Genomic DNA, 16,531 nt, shown 5'->3' with positions numbered 1-16,531 from the left:
TCAACATATTTGAGTTTGTATGATTTTATTGTCATTGTAATGTTCAAAAAACGGTAGGACGCTGGAATATGAAGAAAAGTTTGTTGAACACTTGACGGTCATTGCAAGTGTTCTCTTAACAAAAAGCAATGTTTGCCAACATCCCACCTTGACCGACCATGTTACAGTATGCTAAGTGTACACTTGTTCAATTTTCCAGCAGATTAATCGCATCAATTGAAGAACAAGAGCAGAATTTATAGATAGTTTGCCTAACTGTGAACATAAGAAAGGGCAACAAGAAGGCAAGAAACAAAGAAAACAAACTCCTATCTGACACACCCACCGCATAACAATTGTGATGTCATCAGTTGATCAGAGTGCATATATTTCCATATACATATATGTATAGAAGGTGTTTTCAGATATGATTTGCATGCTGAGTGAAAGCAGAACACTTAGCCACCTGCGGTGAGCCGCTGATAATAACAAGTTGGAAAGTCATTGTCTGACCGTGGAGCGCGTAATTATTAGCCGAACGCCAAGTCACTTGTTACATCAAGCAGGCATGCTAATCGGCTTGCAATCGATTTGTAAATGATTTCTCAAAAGCCGAGTAACGATGCAACAGTGATTCAAATTTCAAAACATGTGAAATCAATTCAGCGGGTCATTTCTCCAGGGAGCCACCCGTTGCAAGCTTCACCGATAAAAGGGCAACAGTCTGGTCAAACGGACCGACAAGCATGGCTCAATTGACACTGGATAATTAAAAATTACGTTCAACTATCTTTTCCGCCTCGCTAGCTTTTCTTCTTATCCCCTAATCCAGCTCTTTTGTACTTTTGTATTTATTCAATCAATCAATAATTATTACTTATATTGTAAAACAATTATTGTTAACCTATTTTCACAAATTTGTAAGTAATAATAAATACAATGCATACAAATCGATATACAAAATGATACAATGCCAGAAAACATTTCAACAAAAGAAAAATTAACAATTCAATTAAAGAATTACTTACCAAAAACAATAATTAATAACTGGATTGTTGAGAAGAATAAACTACCAAAAAGAAAAATGTGCACAACTTCAAAAGCGACCTAGCGATTAGAAGAATAAATTCACTTTCCAATGAAAGACTGATCAATAACGATTCTTTAAAGCGTCTTATGTAAATATCGCTGTATGCAAATTTTTAAACTCAGTATATTTACTCAGTTAACGGTCTTGTTAATGTTCCGTGTTGTGTTATCTATTTCAATATGCGTGCAAACGTGATCTTCATCTTTGTATGCTACGCTGCAAAGATTTTATCATGCAAAAGTGATAATCAAAACGGTGCACAGTTGGATAATTTCCAAAACCGAAAAATTAATAATAATTTTTATATATTCAGAAAGTGATCCAAATTGCCCAGTTGGAGAATGGCAACCGTGGCAGCCGTGCTCCTACATGGAATGCACACAAGTTCGTCTCCGACAAGGTTTAACTGCTGACGTATACCGCCGTGATCAGTGTGTTTTATTCCAACAGCGAAGATGCACTGACATCTATAATTGTCTGCTTTATTGGTTGGCAAAATTAAAAAAAAGTTTGAATAACAACCAAAATCAAGCACTACAAAATGGCACTAAAGAAACAGGTAAATTCTTGTTTTTTTTCAAATTAATTAATTAATTAAGAATTCAAATATAAATGTTATGAGCTTTTTCATGATAACATTCTAAAAAATGCTTGAAAAGTAAATAGTGTCGGTCAGTTCAAATCCACATGTCAAATGACAGAGGGAAATTGTTCTTCAGTATTTTGCCACTTTTCTTACATCTGTACACAAGTTCATAAAATACACATAACTGGAAAGAATACATAATATACGATTCTATTTTATCATAGCTTATTACATAACATTTTAAAGGATTTTATAAAACGTAAAAATAATTAAATGAATAAATTTCTTTACAGCACCCTTCAACTGTAAAAGTATCGAAAATGGTTTTTACGGAAAACCCTGCACTTCAGATTATTACATTTGTTTGAATGGCAAAACCATAAAACATACTTGCCGGGCGAATTTCTCTTTCAATCAAAATTTATTGCAATGTAGACCGTATGCAGAAACACCAAGTTGTTTTGAAAGGCATACCGTTACCCCAAGCAGCAGCAACGGTATAGGTAAATTGCATTAAATCTAAAAAATAATAATTAAAAAATATTAAATGAAAAAGTAAAAAATCAATTAATTTTTAAAAGCTTATTACAACTTTCATTTAGAAACGCCAATTTATGATTGCAAAAAAATTGGAAGAGGTAGTTATGCGAATCCAAGAAGCTACCCGATCAATTGTTCAGAAACGTATTATACATGTCATTTCGGAGTGCAGCTGACACGCCACTGTCCTGATATGTTAGTTTTCGACCCTGAATACCAAATATGCCGCTACAGAAGTGAGGTGTTTGAATGTACTGGCAAACGAAGCTCAGAACAAAATTACACATCCACCATGCAGCCTACACTGCCTCCAGTAGACTTTGATTGCAAATCAAAGCCAGACGGCTTTTACGCCGATCCAAAATACAGTTACAGTCAAGTTTTCTACTCTTGCAGTGGTGGTTTAGCAAGGGAAATGCACTGCCAGCAAAAACTTGTATATGACAGCAGAAGTAAAACATGCCAGTCACTAGGAAATCTATTCACTACAACTGATCAATCACTGACCACAACAGCACAAAGAAGCACCAGCACAACTACTGTTCCTACAACAGAAGGTAACAATATTTTGAAAAAAATGTATTCAGCTTATCGATGTTGTTTGTTGTGCAGAACTGCCGTTAGACTGCGGAGCGTTGGTTAACGGATTGTACCCAGATCCTAAACAAAGCTGCAGTCACCTGTTTTACTCGTGTGCGAATGGCTTCTTGAGAACGTTCATGTGTCCTGAGCAACTGTATTATGATCCAGTTACTCAAATTTGCGACGAATTTTGGAATGTACCCGAGTGCCATGAAACGAGCACGAACAATATGACAACGCAAAATACTAAAAATGAATATGTCGATCAAATCCAAGGTAAATTTTAATAAAAACACGTCTTTCCTTAACTATATACCTATTTCCTTAAAAAATAGAACTGGCAGATGAAGACTGTGTCGGTTTTCCTGATGGTAGATATCCATATCCAAAAGCGACTTGTTCAAATCTATTCACAACATGTAGCAATGGTTCGTTGAAAACAGAACAGTGTCCAGTCGATCTTTTCTACGACGTCAACAGCAAAAACTGCTTGCAGTATGATCTAGTTGAAGCATGTATTGGATCACATGATTTACTAAATCAGAAAGCGGATCAAGCATAAACCACTCATACGCAATATCGGTAAATTAATTTTACAGTCGATTATCCAAATTTCATCTTCAACATTCGTGGGTAAATTAGACTTGAAAAAAACAGTAAATTCAGTAAAAGTATAAACAATTTAATAACAAATGCAAGCAAAAATCAGCATATAAACAAACCCAACATACTTATCACATACTGTATTTTCGATTGCATACATATTCTTTAAACAACAGAAGCCAGCTGCATGCGCATTTAGCAAGAAAATGAAACATCTGAAAAATGTGAAGCAAACAACTACATAACATGTTTAAAGTAACACCACAATTGGCACAAGGGCATTAGTTGTCGTCGAAATGTTGTCGAAATAAATTTTAAATAATTCGCAAAACAATAGTAAACAATAGAAAACATGTTTTCTTAAATTTAAAAATGTAGCAAATGCATCACAAAGGAAGTGCAGCTGTAGCATCAGGAAGCGGTAATTCTGGAAAAATCATACTGCGTACTTCAGACATCAATCTTTCAACTTCCTTATCTTCACCAGAAAGAACATAAATTTCATGCATATATTCCGACAATCCTGTAAAAATTCTGTTCGAAAATTTGTTTTCATTAATAAGCAAAAATATACCGGCATACGACGCAGCAAAGCCATAGTCAGTAACAGCATTCATCTCAGCTCTTATAACTAAGGGGTAAATAAGTTGCACTCGTTTTAGCATATCGTTACCACACTGACTTTCCGCTTCTTGATAAGCTGCCGAATTTTGAAGTTGACGTAATTTTTTCAAAATATGTAGCAATGAAGCTAAATTTTCACACATTTACATAAATCATATGCAATGTTTTTGCACATTTATTTCCAGCATTAGGTTTACTTTAATACTACTCTAAATGTGATCGGACAAAAGACCAATCTGCTTGCATTATATAATTCATTTAAATAACATTCAATTCAGACAGAAATAGTATAACATACCTCTTCCTTCTGCTTTAGTCAACATTTCTACTCGTTTCAAAAAATGTCCAATGCAAAAGAATTCTTTTTTAACGCGTACAAAAATTTCACGAGTGAAGTTAAACTCCTTACAGTAAAATAGAAAATTAAGTTGTAATCTTTATAAGCTGATTTCACGTTTACATATGCAAATTAGTAATTTCTACAAAGCTTACATTTTTATGAAGTTCTATTATTACCGTTTTTTGAGTTTTAATAAAATTTAAGCAGATTTATATATGTGAATCTAATGTACTTCTAACAGTAAGCAAAAATGTAAAATAAATCTATGTAAAATAATAAATTTTGCACTGAATTAATCTAATTAATGAAATTACTCAGAGAGCACATTTTATTATATTAGAAATAAAATATGCATTATGAAAAATATTGTGTGAGAACTTTTATTTTGAAAGTTCAGTTGAAAAGTGATCCCATTATAATAACTTTCAAAATCCTGAAAAATGTACATCTCAAACAGAGTGCAGCACTAAAGAAGAAGCTTTTCAGTTGTCTCGTTTTTACTAATTCAGGCAAACAGATTACTTAACGAACTCTTTGAATAGCACTAAATTCGCTTCTGCAGTAATATTAGTTTGGTTGTATAAACATGAAAACATAAGAGCAAAAATTAATAGCAAAATAAGTTTCCAACCAGCAATTCTTTGCAACATTCAAGACAGTTTATCCCTGCAAAGAAAATAAAACCTACTTTTCCGTACTACTGTATGAAATGCATATTTAACTATAAAACGTTTATATTGTTGATATTGATGCAATCGAAATGAGTTTTCATTATAGAATATTATTCAGTATAAACACCATTCCCCAGGGAACTTGACAGAGCAGGCATCCAACCGATAGCTCAATTCAATCCAGTACAAATTCTACAGTATTCTTATTGATTATTACATTAAAATTAGTTTCACTCTTTGAAATGAAAACATTCAATAGATGGAGCATAATTCAATTGAAAAGAAAATTAAGTGAAGAACTTATAAAAATCTTCACGTTACTTGAAACATGAAACTACTCGGACTGCATCTGTAATATTAAAGCAAAAAAAACAGTTTAACACCTTCATTCGGTTTCAAATTCAATTTATTGACTTTGAAAACCACAAATATAAAATTTTCAGTTGATCATTTTCAAGCTGCAACCTTCTTCTTCTTCTTACTTGATTGCTTTGCTTTCTTTTCTGCTCTTTTGTGAAGTATTTTCACACGCTCAAATTCACGTTTCAAGATACGGTTTCGCTGAAAAGGATAAAATTCCACTATAAAATAAAACAATAGCTACAGTGAAACAATTACAGCCTGCTTTGCTTTCATCAGCTTGAAACGATCGAAATCACTCATTTTTGCACGCTAAACAAACACTGATTTTTTAAATTATTAATTAACAAAAAATTATTCATACCAGAGCCCTTCTTCTTCTACTTTGGGCCAGTTTAGTCTTGGACCAGAGTTCATTTATGTTCGCTTTTTCCCATGCCGCAATGATGGCTTTGGTTTTGTCATAATGTGTAATTTTCAACGTCATCTTAGTCAACAACATGTTTTTGAAATGAATCATTTGCCTTTTCAATCCGGGACCATCAACGAGTGCCTGAAGTTTAAAAATGAAAAACCTCTACTCCGACAAAGCCAAACTGCGTACTCGATTTCCATCAACTACATTGACAATAACTGCCAATTTTCCTCTTTCTCTTCCTCTTGCTATGTAAATCACTCGGCCAATCTGGACGAGCACATCGAATATACCCTATTAAAATTAAAAAATGAAACGATTCCAATGTAAAAAATATTTTCGCATATAAATCTTTATGTTAATTAATTTACATTACAACGTGTACTAAAATTATTACTGCTCTATATACATAATAAAACTGAGTTTATCGCAATGATAATCATTTCACGAAGTGTCATTAGTATTATTATATTGTCAGCGTTATAATAATCTTTTTTGTCCATGATGTTAAATAGTAAGGCATTTTTAAGTATACTTACCATGCCAGAAAAAGAAGAATATCAAATTTCCAGTTATATGAATCTTTTCTGAAAATAAAATATATACTACACATAAAGTAACCGTAGAAATGTCATTTCAACAGCCAACATTTTGAATTTCAAAACATATCTGGGGTGTCGCGAACGATTGTAGATTTCAATGAAAGCGCAGATATGAAATGTTTTCATTCATCTCAGCAAAATTTATAAACAGAAAAACTTAAATTTCCAACGAAAACAAGTTAACAATATTTAAACAAATCTAAATTTGAGCATCATAAATAGAAAATCGTCATTCTGATGCAACTGTATGATAAAATTGGATAATAACTTTAGCAGAATAATATGTCATTAAACGAACAACATAAGAACTATTGAGGATTCCTGACCAGTTACATATCATAAAGATACCATTAAACAAAAAAAATTTGGAATAATTCATATCCCTCCAAGTCACCATACTTCATTGCTACCGTAAACGTGCAAAAAGTACAAATGAATTATTTACTCATTCTACAAAAATATATTAAATTCAAAATATAAAGTAAATATGGCAATTAATTGATTTAAATGTTTTATTTTATTTATGATTTATTTGAAATGCAATTTTATTTCGTTCAGTTAAAATGCAATACTTGTTCTTCACATCTCAAAGAGCAAAACAGTGTAAAAAGATAAAAACATCTGCGTCGTATAAAATTAAAAAAGCTGCTGAATTGATACGTTTATGACGCAATTAAATGTATTAAAATTCTTTAAAATTGAATCACAGCATTATTGCCAAATAAGGAATGTAAATGATGCAAATTTTCAGCGTCATATGTCTTCCCTATTTTTCAAATGCTTCGTGCATTAGTAATAAATAAATAGCAACTGAATGAAATAGTTTAAATTGTTTTTTTAATAAAATTTAATAAAGCAGTTAATAAAATTTGAAAAGCAACAACTGAACTTCTAATGTGAATTTTGTTAAAATTTTAATTATAACTTGCTCATATATATATAATAATTTTTTACTTGATTTTCACATCGAATAAATTGTAACGTAAAATTTTTTTGTACGTATATTTATTTATTTATATTTATGCATATGTGCATCTGTGTATGTATTTGCAAACACATACGGACATACGGAAAAGGATAAATATTTGCTTATGTAGTTATATATATACATGATAAAATTGGATATATATATATATATATATATGCATTTTGCTTGTTTATTTATTTATAAAATATTGTTCTGCTATTAGTTAATGTGTATTATCGACTGAAAGATGCAAAGTTTCAAAAGCAGTTTGCCATTTCCAATGGTTAAAAGTGATCTTTGCTACGTTGCGACCTTGCAAAAATCAGGCCGTAGAGCATCGTCAACATTTTTGGACATTCGCAAACGTTGCTGCGTTGTCCTGAACTTCTTGGCATTTAGATTCACAAGTTCCACAAGCCACATGCCACCTGTGCAATATCTATCTGCAAGGTGATCAATTTCAAATGGGTAAAAAAGATGATTTATGCATGCTTTTTTCTTCTCCACTGATATTGCAAGGTTGATGATGATGATTTGCAATGAATAAGACGAGAGCATTCTTTTCGTGGTGATGACGATGCAACCGATTTATTATTACTTTTCCACCGACGTTCGAATTTGGCTAATGTGAATGCTGATGGTGCATAGCGTGTTTATGGTTTTGGTTTTTGTCAAATTGCAAATTTGTACAATTTTATCAGCATCAGCAGCAGCCAAAACTTGTTTCATTCATGTGTCTGGCCTCTTTCGCGTTGCATATTTATCGAATGATCGATCTTTGTGCAGCACAAATTTCTGCATAGCATGGTGCGCGTTCGTTCGTTTTTTGTTTGCACAATTATACAATGCATAATATGGAAACGCAGTTTTCACCATCAGCAAAAACAGCCAGCCATGTGATGTGAAAAATAGATGACAGTTAAAAAAATGAAAGATTTAAGAAAAGTTTTCTATGTATACGTTACATTTTTCATTTGTTGCATTTGAGCAAAAAATGTACATTATTATTAATATAAAATAATTTTCACCGTCATTTCAACATTCTCGTCTCGTTATTATTCTTATTCTTATTATTCAATGCCAAGTTTTTTCGTACCAGCAGGTCCGATCTGTTGCAACACTTTTCTAGAAAGCCGCATTTGACCAGTGACTGGATCCCGGCCGAAATATTTGACCAACAGCGTCTGGCCAACTTGGAAGCCCAACGTGGCGGGATGTGCGATGCGACGGCTGTCGAGTTGGGAATTTGGTACGAAAACCGGCGCCAAGGACGGATGCAACTGCACCATCAGACCGGCGTCTTTCAGTTCGACAATTTTGGTCTCGTATATGGCGCCAAATTCAAGCTGCTCCTCTTCGACGTTGTCGGCAAGAAGCTGGTCCAAACTTTGACGCGCCTGCTGCATCGCCTGCTTGTTCGGCGCGAACACCGAATAGACCGTGTCGTCCAGTTGGGATATTTGCACACCGGTGCGGGCTTCAATCCGTTTCAAGTTCAAACCACCGGCGCCGAGCAGCCGGCTGCGTTTCGAAGCCGGAACTGGAAGCTGCTCTTCCACCGGTCCGTTGGGCTTGACCGCCGCCCTCGGCTTGGCCAAGCAGGCGGCCATTTTCCGTTGCACGTTCCGATTCGCTTGCAAACCCCGTTCACAAGCCTGACGGAAGATGCGCTGATCGATGCCGCCTAGAAGTTTAGTGTCCAATTGAATGGCCGTCACTTCACCGTTCGACGTGAAAGCAATTTTGAAATCCATATCACCGAAAAAGTCTTCAATACCAGCAATATCTGTTAATAGACGATAATCTGAAATGTTTCCATTTTCGTCTAAAATACAAACAAACGATGATGTGTGAGCTGTGCCAACATCTCGCCAAGAATATATTTTAAAGAAAAATAGAAATTTCAATAAAAAATCAAAAAATCGAATACCAATATATAGATTATATATTCGCTCACCTTGTTTGCTCATCAAACCGATCGCTACACCGGAGACGGAGCTCTTTGTTGGCACGCCTGCATCCATCAGTGCCAAAGAGCCGGCACAGACGGATGCCATCGACGAGCTGCCGTTACTTTCGAGCACATCAGCCGCCAGACGTATAGTGAATGGGAAATCGGACGGCACCACCGGACGTAAAGCTTTTTCAGCCAACGCACCGTGGCCCAACTCCCGACGACCAATGCCGCGTGCTGATGACAGCTCGTTGGTCGCAAACGACGCGAAATTGTAATGGAACATGAATTTCTTCTCTTTCGTTATTCCACCACTATTCAGCAGAGAGAACACGTCGCCTCGAAAAGCCGCTTGTCGAGAATCGAATGTCAGCGAGCACATCACCTGCGTTTGTCCTCTGTTCACAGGAACAACAAATAAACAAACAAACAAACAAACAAACAAACAAATGGATGAATAATCGTCACCTCTGAAAGAGTGCAGAACCATGCAGTGACGGGTACAAATCCACTGAACAGTCGATTGGTCTGAGTTCGTCCAACGTGCGACCGTCACGCCTGTGACCAGTGTTGAACACTTGATCGCGTAGGGCTTTCTTCAGCAGATCGTTGAACGCAACGTCGAAAAAGCGCAACTGGTCGTCTTGGAAACAGTCGGCTTGACGCAAATTGTCCGCGGTTTCGTGGCGCAAATTTGCCACCCGTTCGTCGAAAGCCATCTTGTCCAGGTCTTTGTCCAACAACAGCTCGCCCAACGTGGCCGAAGCGTAAAGCTGAATGGCGCCAGTGAGATCGTCAGGCTTGTCGGCCGGCAGCAGTTGACCACTCGGGACGCGTTTCGGCTTTCCAGCTCTGGCCGCCAACTGCTTGATGGCATCCAAGGTCCGTTGGGCACTGTCGACGGCCAAGTCGCAACAAGCGTACAATTGGTCCAAGGAGCAGGAGCCGCTGCTGCCACCGCCCGCTTCGACCATCACTATCCGACGATGCTCGCCGACCGACAACACCAAATTCAGGGTGCTCATTTCCAACTGCTGCCGGCTGGGATTCAAAACCGGCCTCGAATCGACCCAACAAACCCTGGCGCAAGCCACCGGGCCGTTCCAGACCACGTTCGAACAAGCCAAAGCGGCCGAAGCTGCGTTGACGGCGAGCACATCCGCCCCAGTGGCGTCCGCTTCCAAAGACAACAAGCTGCAACTGACTTGACAATCGACGTAGCAGTCCCGCCCGAAAGCCGGCCTCAGAGAACGGTCGATCATCCTGGCGGTCAGTATTTCACTGTCCGAGGCGCCGATTTCGCGTCTCAAAAAATTGGTCGGTATGCGACCGACGGCCGCCGCCCTGCTTCGGTAGTCGACCGTCAAAGGCATGAACATCATCGGCTGCACCGCCGAACGGCTCTTGGCCACCACGGTCGCCATGACCGCCGTGGCGCCCATTTTCGCCACGGCCGAACCGTCGGCCAGTCTGGCCAATTGACCAGTTTCCAGAATCATCGGCACTGAGCCGACATCGGCTTGCACACTGACCACTGGACGAGAAGATGTCAGCAACGGAGAAAATGGAGCCAATTTTGTCAAACGAGTAACAACGCAGAAAAATCCCATTCAAGAAAAAACTTTGCAAAACGAAAAAAAAGAACAAATAAAAACAAATCGATCGAAGTGGATATATTTTCAATCTAGGTCGTCTTCATCGCAGAGATCTTCAAATTCTGAAAATCAAAAATTAATCAATCGATCAACATCTCTCTTCAACTCAACCAATGGCCAATTGACGTACTGTTGAAAAAATCTCTGAAAGCCTCAACGCTTGTACCTTCGTCATTATTCACTTGACTTCGTGATGCCATAATTGTCTAATATTTGAAACAAAAATTAATATCGCTTACAAAAAAATTGCAATAAATTAACAACTGAAAACGCAATAAATTGTGGAGAAACTTTCACAATGTAAATTCACGACTGCATAATTTTCCACAATTCGTCGACGTAAATATCTCACCTCTTTGTTTGCAAGAACGTCCAACATTTCCGCATCAGAGTTGTTCCAATCTTCACCTCGACCCGATGCTGGATTCATGATGTGAAGCCAAAATGAGAAATGGGAAAAGAAAAACAAAACTAAAAAATAATTAATTCAAAAAAAGAGGAATATGCAATTCGTTTTCAGTGGATCATTTTTTGTGATTCATCGAACAACAATAGGAGAAATGTAAAAATCCTGCGTTTTTAGACGCTTGAAAAGCAAGCAGTGTGATTGTGACAATAGAAATCACAACATTTTTACTCAATTTTTTTTCTCTACTAAGCATATTCCACACGGTTGACAGAAGAGACTGTGTAAAATAGATGGACAAAATAAAAATTTGTACAGCGGATCAAAAATTTAAAAGCAAAATTTTGCAAAAAAATTTCCAATAAATTATTGTGCATAATTATTGCCTGATGACAATTTTACATTCCATCAGAGAAGACGAAACGTTATCAATTTCACGCATTAATCGCAAACAGATCAAATATTTGAGAAAAAAAGTATCGTCAAATGTATACATATAACACATACAATCAACCGTTAGTTCACTAATGTGAAAATAAATAAATATGTATATAATATATACATGCATAACTGGTTAAGTTAACATAATGTTACGCATGTATATAATATTCAAAAAAATCACACAATCGAAAACATTTTTTGATCAAGGCATTCTCTTACCAGATAATGTAGATTTTTAAAAAGAAAAGCTTGAAGAATAAATAATAATAAAAAATAAAGAAACTATAAAGATAGTAATGTAAAATTTCAAAGAAGAGAATAGAGGAAAAAAAAATATATATGTAGAAAAGTTTTCAGATGTTTTCATATGTTTGTCGGCGGGTACGAGCCCGGCCAATCAAATATGCTACCAGAACGATTACTACGAGAATCGCCAAAGCTGCACCAATAATGATCGGTATCAAATCACTGGTCATCAAATCTGCGGAACATTTTTCCTCTAAAAATAAAAAAATCAAAAACAAATCACAACAAGTAAAACACAAACAAACAAAAATTACCTGCAAAAAATTGTGGTGAAAGCATGAAAGGTTGAACGCGCACGTGTGACAAATGCGCAACAACATCCTTGTCCACCTGAACTATCTGGTCTGACATGCAACCGTATGAACGGTCATTCATCGTGTAGAACAACTTTACGTCTTTCAATTCATCGGTTTCAACTTGATCTTAAAAAATATTAAACAATTATTAAATGTAGAAATGGTTGAAGAAGAAAAAGTTGGAAACGAATAAAAAACCTGGGTTCAAACAATTCGGAGTTAATACGTCCATCATTTTACGCTTCAAAGTGACCTCATGCAGTATCCAATGATCGCCTCTTTTGTCACCAGTAATATTTGCATCACGAGTGAACAAATAACTCAAACTCCAGTCGTCATAAAAGCCGAGAGTCAAACGTTGTTCTGTTGTTTCGTTGACACTCGCATTGGCACTGGCACAATAACTTTCTGATGGAATAATATATGCAGAACTTGGAACATTCAGTAAAACGCTCTCCGTTTCTTTCTATAAAAGTTAAGTGTTATTTCTGCTTATTTCTTTTTAAGCATTTAAGCAATACAAATTACTTTCAAATCTTTATATGTGACGTTCAACTTTACTGCCCCATCAAATCGCAAGCAAATTTCAGATTTATCATTGGTCAAGTTCCAATGACCCACGTCAGGGGCAGAAAGATCGGCCTGACAAGTTGTTACATCTTCAAATATCAAAAATGTAAAATTGAACAACTTTCGTATTATTATTTTCAATTAAAGACCTTCTGAAAAATTCTTCATGAAATTGAACACCTGAATCTTATTGCTCTGCATTATCATTCGAGGGAGCTCTTCGGGTAAATTTGAATCAGCTGCTGTTACGACAAATTTGCAAGAATAAGCATGAGTCCAATTTCCAAAATTCATCATTGGTTTAAAAATTTGCGTAATGCCTGAAATAATAAAACACAATATTAATAATAAAATAAAACTATCGACATGTATTATTACTGTTTTGCTTCAATGTTGCACTTTCGAAAATTACGTTTTCATTTTTCAATTTAAAATTCAAATTCCATTCATACGAGATGTTCGATACAGTCCACATGAAGTTTACCCAAACTTCATCTTTTGGACTGGCCTTGTCCTTCGTTACTTTAGCGCTACCAGGTACCTTAATTATCCCATCCTTGCCATTCTAAAAATTAATCTTTATAATGTTTATATACATTAATAAACAACATGCTGCTATAGTTCACATAAACAGTACATACATTCAACACCAATAATTACTAAACTAATTATATAATATGTTATAATACACTGTTTGAACTATTACAATAAAATATGTAAGCCAAATGTAAAAACTTTCTCATCACATAAACTATTACTGCGATACATTGTATTATTTTTTAATTTTAATCGTTTTTACGAATTTTCACGAATGCAGCTTATTATTATTAAAGTTACAAAATAAGCGAATAAAAATGCTCAACGCTGTTCATAAAACAAAATTAATTCTAAAAATTCTGCGTTATATTTCAAAATGTTCGAAGTTTATCAAAGTTAGTAAAAACTAAAACTTTGATTTTTATACTTCAAATACTACGTTTTCAAACATGTTAATAATGCTATTAATTTACACTAATATTTTTATAAGAAATGGAAACAACTGAAATTATGCCAAACGTCACCAACAGCGTTTGCCCTTAGTTTGACAAAAACCAGAAGTGAAATCGGTGTCAAGATAGAAAACAAAAATCTGATATTAAAAACAAAACTTCCTGTCAAAATGTCTGCTTATTAACCCATGTCCGGAATCATTGAAAATGTCATAAACTATTAAATATCATAAACTATGACAGGAAACTGTCCATTTTTAACAAAATGATTGGGAAAAAATTCACATTAAAAATGGCTCATCATGAAAACGCAAAATATATTAATCATTTTTGACATAAGTTGAGCATTCAACAATAAATTTTACGGATGGATGACGCAACTTTTGCTAAAATTGCAACCGGAGTAATTGCTCGCAATTCAAAATTTTTACTGCTACCAGTCTTCAACAAACAAACAGAAATTACAATTATTAAAACAATTTAATAAGTTCAAAACTATCTTGAAGCATTTTCTTTTTACTAAATGATTAATTAGTTAATTAATTTATTCATTTATATTAAAGAAAAATGGCAAACCATTACAATGTCCACAAAATGTGCTTTCGTCTGAATTCGTCCAACTATCTTGTCGCCGTCGTTCACATTATACACAGGAATTGCTTCTTCACATTTGATAACTGAAATGATTAAAAATGCAAGTTAAAAAAATTTACGCTTGCAGTGAACAGAAGCGTGAGTCAACAGAATTAGCAATCGACGCTTCTGTCATGTGACAAAAATGAATCAGCCAACTACACTAAGTGAACAAAGCAACAAACAAATAAAATAAGCAACAGCAAAATAAGCAAATTAAAAAATGTTCAGCTTCTAAAACGAAAAATAATTACAATAAGCATACATAACTATTAACAATACTAACAATTCTTAAAAATGAAACAAAAATACCAAAATATATTTAAAAAATACAACATATACTTTTGGAAAACCCATGCAAGATCAACAAAACAAGACAACTCTTGCTAGTGAATATTTAAAAGTATACAAAACAGAATATATGATTCATGCATTGGAAGTAATCACAGAAAAACATTAACCATCAGAAAAGCAAAAATAAGTAAACAAATTCAATAAACGATTTAATCAAGATATTAATTTTTAGAAAATAATACGTATTCATTTAGACAAATACTTACTAGATATGCATAATAGGACACAAAACACAAAGGAGATTCTCATTTTTCAACCAACGTAAAGATGAACAGCGTTGTTAGTAGAAAAACTTACAGTACTCTAAAATACAGAAGATAAGTGTAACTTTATTATCATATTTGAATAAAATCATTTTTCATAAATGTAAAAAAAATAAATTTTGATTAACTATATGAAATAAAGTTTGAAATTAATTTTGGAAATGTTGAGTATAGAAAGAAAATGACTGCGCAAAACAGCAAAAGTTTAGTAAATCTCAGTTAGTTATTCAATAACTAAGCTTTGAAAATTTTATCCTCAATTTGATAAATTTTTATCAGTATGGTTTCTATCATTTGAAGCATTCTAATTTATTTATTTAAAATGTGTTTTCTTTGCTGTATTGTCATCTTAACAGTGTTGTAACAATAACATTTTAATAACAACAGTATGCCATTTGTAAAATGTTCAAGTTAAGTTGTGAAATAATGACAAGTAGAAATTTATATGGAAAAAAGTTAGATTCTCCATTTAAAATATTTGTCACTTCATGAATTTACTCTTATTTTAAGCATAGTTTCTTGCACTGACAACAAACAACTGCATTTTGCACTTTTGTTTTCTTATTTCATCTTATTGTTTAGCTCAATTCAATCATTTGCCAGACAAACACGTTTGGAATTAATTTATTAGTAAAAATGTGAATTTTTGCTCTGCTTGAATATGGTTAGTACGAAACAACAAAATGCACATATTTTCCTATTTGAAATCGTTCAAACAGTGTAATTTAACTTGCATGAAATCAAAATTTTTAAGTGTGCATAATGACAGCAATTAAAAAGTTTAAGTTGGATAATTTTAAATAATGCTCTAGTGCGTAGAGTTGAAGTAAAAAAAGAACTTTTAATGAATATTTTTCACCAATGTAGATTTTAATTTCAATGATCTGCTTTTCACTACATTGAATGTCCAATTACGGTAAATTGTAAAAAAAAGAATATCGATTTGCAAGTTCAAACAAAAAAATGTACAGTAAAAAGTTTTTACAGTAAACAATTTGAAAATTGTTATTTGTCACATTGAAAAATTGAATGCAAAAATATTGTTTTTTTTGTTTTTACTTTCCATCCTAACAAATTCTTTTCTATTTTTTGAGCATCATTGACCGTTGAGAATTTGAAAAGTTTTCCCACCGCTTGAAGAGAAATGTTGTAATTTTGATATGAATACAGAAATATTTTACAATCTTTTCTGCGAGCATAAGCCATTACAGAAGATGTTGTTATTGTTTTGTGCTGCTGGAGTCGGGAGTTGCGATTTTTTCGATAGCATTTTCTCCATTGGCTGTATCGTTGCGTTGCGAAATC

The 16,531-nt window shown here is 34.4% G+C and overlaps 3 protein-coding genes across 3 annotated transcripts; 1 reads left to right on the top strand and 2 right to left on the bottom strand.

Annotated features, from left to right (window-relative positions):
* The first annotated feature begins 1,248 nt into the window (after positions 1-1,248).
* Tsp_04031 (putative chitin binding Peritrophin-A domain protein) lies at positions 1,249-3,339 on the top strand. The gene is made up of 6 exons (XM_003374797.1): positions 1,249-1,324; positions 1,383-1,628; positions 1,949-2,158; positions 2,258-2,752; positions 2,808-3,053; positions 3,113-3,339. Exons 1-6 carry the CDS (start codon positions 1,249-1,251, stop codon positions 3,337-3,339), a joined length of 1,500 nt encoding a protein of 499 aa, XP_003374845.1.
* Positions 3,340-3,766: 427 nt separating this feature from the next.
* Tsp_04030 (60S ribosomal protein L14) lies at positions 3,767-6,440 on the bottom strand. Its single transcript, XM_003374796.1, has 13 exons — positions 6,412-6,440; positions 6,330-6,377; positions 6,162-6,174; positions 5,980-6,084; positions 5,740-5,928; positions 5,634-5,687; positions 5,498-5,576; positions 5,354-5,364; positions 5,141-5,207; positions 4,976-5,010; positions 4,303-4,408; positions 3,955-4,131; positions 3,767-3,903 (listed from the first exon to the last, which is right to left on the bottom strand). The coding sequence occupies exons 1-13, from the start codon at positions 6,438-6,440 to the stop codon at positions 3,767-3,769; spliced, it is 1,050 nt and encodes a 349-aa protein (XP_003374844.1).
* Positions 6,441-7,659: 1,219 nt separating this feature from the next.
* Positions 7,660-15,212, bottom strand: Tsp_04029 (polyribonucleotide nucleotidyltransferase). Its single transcript, XM_003374795.1, has 13 exons — positions 15,170-15,212; positions 14,553-14,653; positions 13,366-13,552; positions 12,946-13,076; positions 12,616-12,883; positions 12,376-12,543; positions 12,201-12,314; positions 11,321-11,439; positions 11,099-11,174; positions 9,782-10,847; positions 9,317-9,711; positions 8,456-9,163; positions 7,660-7,802 (listed from the first exon to the last, which is right to left on the bottom strand). The coding sequence occupies exons 1-13, from the start codon at positions 15,210-15,212 to the stop codon at positions 7,660-7,662; spliced, it is 3,519 nt and encodes a 1,172-aa protein (XP_003374843.1).
* Between the last annotated feature and the right edge of the window lie 1,319 nt (positions 15,213-16,531).

Source organism: Trichinella spiralis (genome assembly GCF_000181795.1).
Source record: "Trichinella spiralis strain ISS 195 chromosome Unknown Scfld5, whole genome shotgun sequence".
Lineage (NCBI taxonomy): Eukaryota > Metazoa > Nematoda > Enoplea > Trichinellida > Trichinellidae > Trichinella > Trichinella spiralis.
Note: the sequence above shows the minus strand (reverse complement) of the source record. Positions and strands in the feature narration are given on the sequence as shown.